General features: G+C 37.4%; 1 protein-coding gene across 15 annotated transcripts in view; it reads left to right on the top strand.

Annotated features, from left to right (window-relative positions):
- The window catches only part of VWA3B (von Willebrand factor A domain containing 3B), an 81,180-nt gene that overhangs the window by 53,692 nt on the left and 14,117 nt on the right, over nt 1-13,371 (top strand). For 11 of the 15 annotated variants that reach the window (XM_080577004.1, XM_080576994.1, XM_080577001.1 and 8 more), the window contains 5 exons: nt 1,546-1,765; nt 7,658-7,778; nt 8,918-9,042; nt 9,887-10,024; nt 10,543-10,640. In XM_080577004.1, the coding sequence (XP_080433130.1) occupies nt 1,546-1,765; nt 7,658-7,778; nt 8,918-9,042; nt 9,887-10,024; nt 10,543-10,640 (702 nt within the window). The other 4 variants (XR_013945216.1, XR_013945217.1, XM_080576995.1 and 1 more) reach the window with 4 other exon arrangements.

Below are 13,371 nucleotides of genomic sequence, written 5' to 3'. Positions count from 1 at the left end.
TTGATGGGTGGACTATTCAGTGGATAAGGAATTAGCTTGAAGGTCACACACAGAGAGTGGTGATCGATGGATCTATGTCCAAGTGGAGGCTGGTGACAAGTGGTGTATCTCAGGGGTCTGTCCTTGGACTAATCCTGTTTAATATCTTCATCAATGACATAGACAGTGTGATTGAGTGCACCCTCTGCAAATTTGCAGAGGACACCAAGCTGAGTGCTGCACTTGATATGATAGAAGGAAGGGATGCCATCCAAAGGGACCTGGACAGGCTTGAGAAGTGGGCCCATGTGAACCTCATGAGGTTCAACAAATGTAAATGCAGGGTGCTGCACCTGGGCTGGGGCAATCCTGGACATGAATACAAACTGGGAGAAGAACTCATTGAGAGCAGCCCTGCGGAAAAGGACTTGGGGGTTCTGGTGGATGAAAAGCCCAACATGAGCTGGCAGTGCGTGCTTGCAGCCCAGAAGGCCAACTGCATCCTGGGCAGCATCAACAGAGGAGTGGCCAGCAGGGCAAGGGAGGTGATTGTCCCCCTCTGCTCTGCCCTCGTGAAGGCCCACTTGGAGTCCTGCATCCAGGTGTGGGGCCCCCAGCACAAGAAGGATGTGGGGCTGTTAGAACAGGTCCAGAGGAGGACCACAAAGATGATCGAGGGGCTGGAACACCTCTCCTATGAAGACAGGCTGAGAGAGCTGGGGCTGTTCAGCCTACAGAAGAGAAGGCTCCGGGGTGACCTCAATCACAGCTTTTGAATACTTAAAGGGGTCTTACAAAAAGGGTGGAGAAGAACTCTTTACTTGAGATAATGATAGGACAAGGGAGAATGGTTTTAAACTAAAAGAGGTGTGATTTAGATTACACGTTAGAAGGAAAATCTTCACTCAGAGAGTGGTGAGGCCCTGGCACAGGCTGCCCAGAGAGGTTGTGGATGCCCCATCCCTGGAGGTGTTCAAGGCCAGGTTAGATGAGACCCTGAGCAACCTGGTCTAGTGAGTGCTGTCCCTGCCCATGGCAGGGGGGTTGGAACTAGGTGATCCTTGAGGTCCCTTCCAACCCAGGCCATTCTATGATTCTATGATTCATACGATTCTATGATCAATCAAGACTGATGCATCAAGTCAGGACTTAATTAGGCATTTAGTGCCATTTTAGATTGTCTAGATGCTTGCCACTTTGCGCTAGCTGCTGCTCCAGAAGGACCAGAAATTTCCGTGATTTCTGGATCATGTCAGTAAATTCTTTATTGATGTCTCAGGTATTCTGGGACATCTAAAATATCACCAAATGCTTATGCTCAGCCACTTAAATTGCTCTGAAGATGTCTTTCCTTGAGATGCAGTTTGGCCAGATGCAGTTGTTTGACTAAGCGTAATGGTAGCTAGATGAAATACAACAGCCTATGTCACACAGAAGATAGATTGCATTTATTTGATGTTTTATTCTGCATTTAAATTTTGAATGTTGTGATTCTATTTGTAAAGTACTGTCAAAATTAAAATTTCTCCTACATGCAATTACAAATCTATTTATTTATTTTTAAAGATTTAAAGAGGATGGGCCAGTTCAATATATGGAGCATAAGGAAGCTTTGTTGGAGGCCTTAGAGAATTTGGGATGGCCAATTTCCTATGAAGATGTAATATTGTTAGAAGATGAGATACTGGCAGCATTAACATATATTCAGCAGGCCTCTGATCTCCAGGAAGCTGTCAAAAAGGAAATTGAGAAGAACTCAGAATTACACATCAGCAAAAATAAAAAGGTACAGATTGGAAGGGCTTTTTTTTTTTTTTTTCTTTTTTCCCAGATATTCATCTTCAGTATGTGCTTCTGCAGTAATTTTGTTCTGTGGTGATAACCTATAAACTAGGCATTTAATGTGATGGTATACAAATAGGGAGAGGAAAACAGTTAAAAAGAGAGCAAGGTGTCATGACTCTTTGGAAGTACTGGTGAAGCAGAATTTCTGCAGCTGAGAGCACTGCAGAAATCAAGCCTCTTTGAAACAAATCTGAGCAAAATATCATTATCTTCTCTGCAAGCACAAGAGAGATACATGAAAGGAGAGATTGAAGAGATATATGAAAGACAATTGCGATACAAGGCTTGTGTTTGGGTTAATATCAGATAAACAGGGAAAAAAGATCTTATAATGTCAAAGTGGTTCATTGTAATCTTCTATGGTTATCTTTCTTCTAAAAGATGGAGAGAGGGGGTGAGATTCAGTTCTGTATTTAGACACTGAAATTTAGCTGTCTGTAAAATATAGGCATCAATATATGAACAGGTAGCTTACAAATTATGCCAAGTATCAGTATACACTAACAGGTCATGTGTAGAAATGTAGTGCCAGTATTAAAAAAGTCAATCTTTTCTTTTATCTGACATTTCTTGAGATATACCCCTCTTTTCATTGATATCAATAGTTTTCTTTAAAAGCTCTGGCCTTTTACATATGCTGACATAAGTTATAAAAAATATTCGTATTAAATTGACAATAATATGGTAAGATAACACAGTCCATATATGAAAATAAATGATTATGGGAAGGAACACATTCAGTTTTCTGTAATTTTGGAGAATTTATTCCACTAAGAATGTGCATCTGAAAACATTTTAATGTCTTCAAAAAACAGAAGATGATCTTAATTCGTTTTACATTAGTCTGAAAATATTACATCACCAATAAAGTTATTTTGATTATTGATTTATCTCTGCCAGATAATGTCCCAGTATAAGAGTAGCAGAAACCTGTTCATGTTTCATTTGTTCATTCTGTAATTTTGCTGTTGCCTTGAAACACCAATGTGTACTTTCAGACATGATGTGATTAACATTGTGCAATCACTTATCCTGAGTCAACCTGCTTTAGGAGCCTAATCAGAGCACCATCTTCAGTAATTGCTAATCTGCAACTGAAAAGCTTTAAGAGTGAGAGGCAGAAATGCAGATGTAATTAGAATTCTGTTTATGTGGCGGAAAAAAAGAATAAAACATAAGCAAAAAACTCTGGAGCCTTTTTAAAATGCTGCCGGAGGCTTTTCCAAGTGTGATTTCTATCTACAAAATGGGTATAAAAAAGTAAAGTGCCAGCTGAAATACATTACATTACTGTGAGGAAATAGCAGATATGACATTGAATGAAAATTACCACTGTAAGATAGTAGAAAAATCCCAATTATTCTGGAAGTCTACTTGACAAAGCAGACTTCTAAATTGCCTGCTATTTTTTTTACTAAACTCAACCCCCTTAGTTTTTAGCTTTTAAGGGTTCTTAATTACCTTTGCAACTTCTTAAAAGAATTAGTAATCCTTTTTGGATGTCCTTGCTATGGGAGCTTTCTGTTTAAGCCTACAACTGAATTAATGGTCTGGTTACCCTCCCTCTGTGCTCTGACCTTCTTTGGGAGTTGTGTTCAGGCTGCTGTGTTTACTTATGTTTGAGAAACGTAGGCTATGTCAGTGCCTTATTGAAAGAGGGTAAAGTAGACATCTGTCTGCACAGGGACATGAGATGACGGAAGACCTCTAGTGATGCAAGAAGTAAATGCTTTGGGAAATGAATAAACACATTTAATTATTATCAAGCAAAATATAAAACACTGAAAATTAAAGATTACCTAATTGAAGGGCTAATTGTAGACTGTATCTTATTTTACTCATTTTTTTTAACTGTACAGATTAAAGCATGTGTTGACAAAAATCTTTCCTCTTCAAGCTGGCACCTTTTTTTTTTTTTTTTCAGTTGTTAAAAAATGAGGAATCTATAATTTTATTTGTTCTAATAAGTAACTGCTTTGACTTAAAATATTTGTATTTTGAACTTGCCAGGCATAACAATCAGCCATCATTTTTTATGATTTTTCTCACTGAATTATAAAAGTTGTTTACAACATGTTATTTTCACCTAGTAAAAGGATGTATTCAGGGTCCTCTATCCACTTCTCATTAGACCACGTAAGGTCTACTGGGGTCCTGGCATTACTATTCTTCAGACACAACCGCTTCCAGGACAGCTTTTTGCATTCTGTTAATGGCCATCATTTTTTCATGTAAAATACTTCTTTCCCTAAGTGTCATAAGCTTGCCTTTGGGCGTGATGAGGAACATTTCTCCTCATACTAAATATTTCTGTTTCTACACATCAGTGGCCATCCAATTCTGCAGACAAAGAAAGCTGCATCTGTTACTAAGGATCCACTCTAATTAAGAATATGTTTTTAAAAGTACTGTGCTTCCCTTAGGATAACCTGAAATGTGCAAGACTTACGCTTGTTTGTGACCCTGTTGAATGGTCACCATGTAATAAAAAGAATTTGAAGTGGCTAATAAGCATAATGTGTGTTCTATAAAGCTTGTTTATTTGGGTGGAAAGAGACCTCTAGTGGTTCACTAAGTCCGTTCTTTCTGAAAAATGTTTCATATCTGATTGATTTAATTATTCCTAATGAAATATTTATAGCTGAGAAATTATTCTTTACAAGAACGGAAATTCTGTATCTCCCTTGGCAGTTTCTTCTATTTCCTGGTGTCCTAATTCTTACACTCCTTATTCTTCCACACCATTTAAGGATCACTAATCACTGTCTGTTGATACCTCTTTTATACTTCATGTGCTTCCTAAGCAGCTTGGCATCTCCTGTCTTTGTTCTTGTGCCTCTTTGGGGAGACAAGGCAAAACAAGCATCCCAAAAAAGCATAACAACAAGAAAGTTATAAGTAATTTTAATAATTACCTAGAAATGTTTTGTCAAATTTTCCATTGTCATCAATAGAGTAATATGTTGGACAAAGTGTGTAGCTACAACAAGGTAGGCTCTTTGATAAAAATGGATTGTAGTCTATACAGAACAGGCTCGTTGCCACCAGCAGCATGGAAAGAGCAGAGGTTGTTTGGCTCTAAAGTGTCAGGTTTGTGTAATTCCAAAGTTAGAGCCAGAGTCTGCTGATAGTCAGTCTTCCTGTCCATTCTCAAGGACAGTAGGAAGGTGCAAAAACTGATGTATTTGAAAAAGAATTTTAAAATAGAGCAGATATCGGCTGTGGGAAACAAAGTTACATACACCTCATGTGATCTCGTGTATTGCCTTCAGCAGAAGCAGAGCTAAACAGGGTGGGATCCTTGTGATTTGGATGGGGCTCTTTTGTAACTAAAATACTGGACAGCGTTATTCCAGAAATGGGCACTCTGAGAGTGCCTGGGTCAATCGCACCGACTACCTAAAGGCTGTGTGGTAGTTAGGAGAGATGGATTTCACTTCACAAGGTCTTTCTGCACCACCTGAATTTTGCACTGCTCGGAGCCCTCCCTGGGGGTGCTCGCACAGCCTTTAGTAGCTGGGTTAATGTGGACTGCTGGAAGTTGCCCAAGTTATTAGTCAAGCATTACAAATTAGTTTAAAATAAATATTCAGCACCAGCTGTCCCTCTAGAGCCTGAGGAACTAAGTAAATGGTTTACCCAAATATCTTTTTGTGTCTGTGGAGTTGGAAGTCTTTGCACTCAAGCCAGACTATATTAGGTTTTACTTTAAGCAGGCAGATAAGCGCTGTGAAGGGCCTTTGTTTTAGACTCAGTTTGAAAAATAGAGGTGTTGATATAGGTTATATTCTATAGGGGTAAAGAGTAAACTAGAGAAACAAAACAAAACAAAACAACAGGTATCTCCCATTTAAAATATCTCCTTGCCTTTTTGTTCTGCTTTGTTTTGCTTATTTTGGGGATTTTTATTTTATTTTATTTTTATTATTATTTTTAGGATCCTGTATGATTTTCTATGTGGGAGATTGGGAAAAAAAGTTTGTAATAGTTACAGTGAAACTGAGAGCAAACAATTTAGTAATTGATTTCCTATCTTTTGCATCATAATTGCTTGTTAGGGCAAACCAAGTATCAAAGCAAATATACCTTTTTTGTGAAGAAAATCTCACCAGACAAGGAAGCAGATCATACTCACCTAAGTATGCAAGGTTTTTTAGGACCATATGGACTGTGGTTATTTTTCAGAAATACAGTTGATAAATGGTGCATAGATATGTGGAAAAGTTTGAGATTTCAAAATGTATGTTTTTGTTACTCAGTGGAATTATAGTAGAGATGGATGCTTGCAAATTGTTTATGAGGTGAGCTAATAAGTAAGTGCTTTAGAAATTAACAGGCAAAAAGTGATTTACTTCATGTTACACTTGCTTATAATTTACATTTAGAAGCATTATCATAAGCAGTATGGAGAAAATAATAGACATTCAAGAATTAATGTGCTATTGTTGTAGCAAATGCAAATGACAGTGTTATTCTAGAGGATTGTATGTATAAAATATACTTTCAAAATACTGGGATTACAGACTTGTAAATGTTAGAAAGAAAAAGATTTTATATAATAGTTTCTCTCAGGTTTTTCAAGAAACCAAAATGTAAAGTATTCTTTCACTTTCTGACATATACACACAATACCCTGATCCTCTCAAAACTTGCAGTGAGAGGTGTCCTGAATGGGAAGAAATTTTTTCTTCTAGAGAAAAAAGGAAAATGATTCAGGAGTATGACTTATTTTAAAGGCAAGTAACAGTAAGACCCTGTGAAATGTGAATGTGAACTATAAAAGGCTTTAGGGTAAAAGAACATAGCTATAAAGTAAAGTACTCAAAATCTGGGAGAGCTGAACAGTATATTTCTATGTAAAGCCACTTGTGATTTGTGGTAGTCTAGCTATTTTTCATATCCTTTGATTTCCACAATGCCATGCCTCAGTAACTGCATGAGATCCATTGTGCTCTTTGCATTCTTTATTCGGTTACTGCTAATTGCAGTCCCTGCCTTCAACTAGGACTTGAACCGGTGTACATACAGCCACCCCTTGGTATTTCTATCCTCACCATCCAGTGCATGGTCCCCCAAACGTCATTTAGGAGCGATCTGACAGTGTGATCTGGTCTTCTGTAGTCTGGGGGGTTGCCCTCCAGAGAGAAGAATACAAACTAAAAGGAAAGAATGATGGACAGTGGCAGCTCTGGAAAATGTGATTTAAAATTTTGCTAAGCTGAAACATTTTAAACTTTTTGAAAAATTTAGTTTTGAATTTATAGCTTGTAAATAAACAGTTTCCAGACACTTCATTTTTTTAAAAAAATTTATTTTACATTTTTGATTCCCTATTTGATATTTTTAATCAGTCATGTCATACAATGCTACCTTTTATAAAAATTAGATTACTGTGAAGACCCACCTATCTGGACAAAATGGATGTGTGAAATGTTCACTTTTACTGCAAAATCAGTGGATTTTTCTTTAGCTCATTCTTGAATGTGAATTGTCTGACTTTTTAAATTATTTCCTAGGAAAACAGCAGCCAGAGCCACAATCATCAAGGTAAATTTCTGCCTGAATATTTAAAAGTCCAAGTATCATTATGACCATATTAAACAGGATTTAATAGTGAAAACTCGTAGGTAGTCTTATCCATGAGAGCTTCCTGTAATGAATTTGTTCTGTTTATAAGTATTCTGAATATTTAAAACAATCCAATTCACTGTGAATCATCAACAGAGTTTATTACATTAAATTGCCTAAATTGAAGTCGGTTCCAAAGAATAGGTTCGGGCTGACTGGTTGGTTGTTGTGAAAAAAAATAATATATAATTGTGTCAAATTACAGAGACTTGAAGAAGAAACTGTGAAGACAAAGTCTAAAAAAACACAAAAAGACAAAGTATTTGTGACTCTCAAAAGCCAAAAGGTGATTGCAAGATCAGACGTCACAGGATTTTATTATCCAGGTATGTATTTTTGTCCACATTTCAAATACTTTTTAGAGTTTCCTAGTACTGATAAAATATTACTTTAGGTTGTGTTTGGCTACTTCTGTTGTAGTCACGTTTAATATTGATTATATTACGTGTGCATATTCATGAAAAGTGAATATATATCTTGTGTGCAAATATTATAGAAAGACATACATTTTGTGTGATTAGAAAACAATGTTTCATTGCTACAGTTTTATTTCTGTTCTTCAAACAGTTTCATTTCTATAAGAAGAGTGTGGAAGAAAATAATTTTAAATAACAGTAGCAGAGAGTATTATAGAATCACAGATTGGTTTGGTTTGGAAGGGACTTTAAAGACCACCCAGTTCCGACCCTCCACTATGGGCAGGGACACCTCTCACTAGACCAGGTTGAACGTATCAGCCTATTCCTCTCTGATGCCTCCCTCAATTGTTTCTGTTGAGCATTTGTCAAAGGTTGAGATTTTGTGTGCATTCAAAGAATGCACCAAATGCTTCTGCCTTTCTGTTGAGCTTTAAGCCAGAATGGTTATTAGGTAAAATGTGTTCTGTTTTTTCTTAATAAATAAATCGTACTTATAAGCAGGCTTTGCTATGGGAAAAAGAAAGTACCGTGGCCAATTCTTCTCTTCTCATGTTCTTTTGTATCTCGGATAGCCGTATTTTTGTGCTTGCTCTGCTCTCTCCATTTAGAAAGAGGGATCTGAGGCATAGCAACTACATATGTAGGGGTGTATGCACGTGTAGTCAGGAAATCCATTATTTTTGTGTTACTTTCACTTGTGTGGTTTTTTTTTTTTTGAATTTGTGTATTTTATCTGTGATAATAGATTTATTGTGAACAATCAGCCACCTGATCGTCTTACAAATGTCATGCCTGCACTAGAAAATTATTCTTTGTTTTAGTTTTATGGTGTTATTTAGAATGCTTAGTAAGACTATTTTTTTCAGGTACAAATTTCTCTTCTGTCCTGATACAATTTATCCTGGCTAAATGAAAATGAGGAATGTATAGTATAGATATGTTTGCCCTCAGTGTTGTGTGGCAGTCTACAGAATTATTTTTTTAATATTTTTTCACAAGGGGTAAAAGAAAAATCATGCTAACATTTTATTATGTTGTTCTTTCAGGAACTGTGACAAAGAATATCAGTTCTACCTGCACACTTGTTGACTTAAGCCATGGGGAGACGTGGATCGTACCTCTGAAGTTTATTATACCTGTGGGAGGTGCTATGCCATACACATATCTACAGGTGAAAGATTTTATATTTTTTATGATAGCTAATACGCATTTTGAATTTTGTCCCTTTGGTTACATACAGAATAAATTATATATATATTTAATATATATTCTAAATGCACTATTTCTTTTAAAGAAGAGTCTATAGTGAGAGTAATATCTCCATTTCCATGTTATTTTCAACATACTATTTTTTATTTGTTTGGAATGATATTGAAAATGACAGTTGTATTGATTGTAATTTTATTCCTTTGTTTCTGAGAAGTCTGTATTATTTTCTTTATAGAACATGAGTATTTGACCACCTGAAGAAGAAATGAAAGATATTTACAACCAAAATGTGTTGTTCCCTAGTTCACAGATTAAGAACTGGGGAGAACCCTTTATACACAATGCAGAGTACAGCAGGTTCTAACTATATAATTTGATTTAAAGAAAATTGCAACTTCCACATTCGTTTTAAAAATGATTTTGTATAAATCAGTTACATATGCAATCCTCTAAAATTCCTGAGGTTAGTTTAAAAGCTTACTAAAAATGTGTAAATTTGAGCAGGGCTAAAGGGGATGAAGAACTGGAAGAATTTTCTCATTCTGTTCAACTTGCTAGTTGAGCCCTGGTGCATTTACTAGGGCTTTGTCCTTTATTTTTGCTTTGTGTTCTCCCCCGATTCAGTGGAAATTATGAGTACATGCAAGGACCAAATTCCTCTCCTTTCCTTTTAAAGATCCATATTAAATCATGGGAACATATTAGAATGATGATTCATGTATAAATATCTTAGTATTTGCCTTTTAGGTCTTGAAAAACTCACAAGCTACATGGTTGTTGTTAACCAAAGCTTTCCTGGTGTGCAGGTCGGAGACTATGTATTTGCCAGAACTGGGACACAGACAGGAAACTGTTATTATGTGCCTGCCATTGTCATAGCAACACCAGAGAGCGTGAATGTGGGTGCTAAACTCTACACAGTTCTGATGTTCGACAACAGGAAAGTAAGTTTCCAAGAGGAAACCAATTTGGCAATGCTATTACCAGCATTCTGGTTTTTATGAGGCAAGTACAATTTTCCAGGCTAATGAGGTCACTGTCCCATTCCCTGTCTCCAGCTAACCAAGGTAAATGAGATTTCAGGGCTTAATGAAGAGCCCATGCAATAAACATTAAGTGAAATTCTGTAGGATAACTTATTCTTAAACCAAGTGCTGTTCTTTCCTCTATAATCCATTTGGTAGCTTTCACAAGCTCCATGCTGCTAAAATGAGAAATACAGAGCTTTTAATCACAGTCAGTACAATCTTCAGTTCATTTCATTAGGTTTGTTTGTAAGCCATTATGATAATTTCACTGTATTTTTCATAGTGCAACATTAAGAAAATGTATTTTGTACTTAAAATTTTCATCTTTAGAGGCTGATTACAGTTGCATTAAAACAGTTGGCTTTTTATACATATATTTCTTCATTGTTTCTGAGCTTTAGATGTAAATTAGATGAATGTTGATGGTATTGCAGGAACACTGTGTAAGAAGTGGGCTTATTAAAATCAGCCAAACGAAGTATGCCTTTTCCTGTCGGTACATAAGAATGGTGCAGAAGATGGATTATACAATGTGAGTATGCTTGAACCTAAAAATAAAATAGTTATTTTACATGAATCTTGAATATTGCACTTTTGGTCCAACTATGCTGTCAGGTTTCCATATATAATACTCAAATTACTGTTGTCATGAACTGGTTTGCTCTAAACATGTAACCAAGTGATTTGACCCACATGCATGTGCAGGAGAAGAGCCTTAACTATCTGTTCCACCATTTTATTATCTGGCAATTTGTTGTCCTGTTTTTACTTGGGGAAAAAAATGAAGGTGTGTGATGGCTTGAAGCTTAGCACCAGGAATTTGTTAGAGGGTTGCTGAAAGGAGAGATGAAGTTTTGATGTGTCAAAGACTGAGTCTTTCTTTTAAGATATTTACTGTGATATAAAGCTATGCATGAAATCAAGAGTTGTCTCTAAGATATGGAATCTTCTACTGGGCGTAAATCTGAGGAAAGATGGAAGAGAGTGTGTAGGATGAATATGAGCCCCTACTTCAGTTCTGCAGAACTAAGTACAGCAGGGAGAATATTTTTCTGGTGTGAAGTGTGTGGTGAATGTGCAGTGGTTCCAAGTGATTGTGGATTACTCTTTCATCTTTTATAAAGTTCTAGGTTAATCCATTTGAAATAGCATGGAATTGTGATAAACTTCACAGCACCAACAGTATGACAGACAGCAACAACAGATCTCACGAAGTAGTATAAGGTCAGAAGAATTATCTGTGGATATTTCCCCAGAATATAATCCTAGTTTCCTGCAATTTGTGATTTAAAGATTTTTCTAAGTCAGAATTGGAGTCTCTGGATTAAACAGACCTTGATGGATTTTTCTTCCATGACTTTGTGCAGGAGTTACAGTTTGTGTGAGGGAAACAGGCTTTTGTTTTGAATCTTCCATCAGCCTTGATGTCCCATAGGGGCTCCAGGCTGAGTCCATGAATATCAGCTCATCACTGGCACTGCTGCCATGGAACCTCATCAAAGGAGATTTCTTCTGTAGAGTTTTCATGAACAGGACAAATCCCACCTTTAAAGGCAATTTTTAAAAAGTTCTTCATCTTTACGGAAATGTTCTAATATGATGGCCAATGTTAAATATATACATATATAAATGGTGAGTGGCCAAGTGCAAGGTCCTGCACCTGAGCTGGGGCAATACTAAGCACAAATACAGGCTGGGTGGAGAATGGTTTGAGAGCAGCTCTGAGGAGAAGGACCTGGGGGTACTGGTGGATGAAAACTCAACATGAGCCAGCAATGTGCATTTGCAGCCCAGAAAGCCAACTGCATCCTGGTCTGCATCAGAAGAAGCGTGGCCAGCAGGTCCAGGGAGGTGATTGTCCCTTTCTTACTTCACTCTCATGATACCCCACCCAGAGTACTGCATTCGGCTCTGGCACTCCAGCACAAGAAGGACATGGAAGTGTTAGAACACATCCAGAGGAGGGCCATGGAGATGATCAGAGGGCTGGAGCACCTCTCCTACAAAGAGAGGCTGAGGGAGTTGGGGTTGTTCAGCCTGGAGACGAGAAGGCTCCAGGGAGACCTTACAGCGGCCTGCCAGTACCTAAAGGGGGCCTACGGGAAAGCTGGTGAAGGACTCTTTGTCAGGGTGTGTAGTGACAGGACAAGGGTTAATGGCTTTAAACTAGAAGAGGATGAGATTAGAGCAGTTATTTGGAAGAAATTTTTCACTCAGAAGGTGGTGAGGCACTGGAATGGGTTGCCCAGAGAAGCTGTGGGTGCCCCATCCCTGGAGGTGCTCAAGGCCAGGCTGGATGGGGCTTTGAGTGACCTGGTCTGGTGGGAGGTGCCCCTGCCAAGGCAGAGGGGTTAAAATCAGATGATCTTTAAGGTCCCTTCCAATCCAAACCATTCTGTGATTCTGTGAGTGTACCAGCAGTGGGCTGATCTGTGGATTCCATGAAAATGACAGGAAAAAAAAAACACAACACTAATTCAAGCCTTAAGTCAGTGGTTCTCACACAACTTCTAGTAATGATTCCACTGCTGTTTGAAAATCCCTCATTACATCTAGGTTTACTTTTGAGTGAAAAGAGGCTTGGCTACCATCATGTAAACCTAAATGCAATGATTTCCTATGTAATACATACAAGCAGTTGAAAAGAGGCAGAAATAACTGAGCTGAGAAATATAATTGAGTCTTTCTCTTCCATTGAGAGTAGTATTATATTCCAAATGAGATACTTGTTGTGGTTTAACCCGGCCTGAAACCAGGACAATACTGTATTCTGAAAAGATGTGACTAAATGCAGCAATAAGAATGGCTTCTATTCTATATGGTTTTTTTTTTCATGATTAATTTCTTTAACATGAAATTTAATATTCATTCTCCAAACAGACTTTATTGGCAAGCTGACTTGCTATTGTTATGCACAACTGATAAGAAAATTGAGTTATTCACTGGTAAACAGAGGGATTCTGGAAAACTGACTGAACTGTATGCACTACATTTTTTTGCAAATTAAAAATAAATGTATTCGTTGAACCTAAATTTTAGATGAAGTGATATCAAACCTGGCATATGTCTCAGTAAAATAGTATGTAAAGCTGCATATTCAATTCATATTAGTTGTGAATTTATATATTGTGTTTCCAGCTTGTAAACACTTGTTTGGTTGTATAAACACCAAATATATTTATGACACAAAGCTGAGTGGGAGTGTTGATCTGCTCAGGGGTAGGAGGGCTCTGCAGAGGGCTCTGGATAGACTGGACCAATGG

This window comes from Anser brachyrhynchus (genome assembly GCF_964034855.1).
Source record: "Anser brachyrhynchus genome assembly, chromosome: 1".
Taxonomy (NCBI): domain Eukaryota; kingdom Metazoa; phylum Chordata; class Aves; order Anseriformes; family Anatidae; genus Anser; species Anser brachyrhynchus.
Note: the sequence above shows the minus strand (reverse complement) of the source record. Positions and strands in the feature narration are given on the sequence as shown.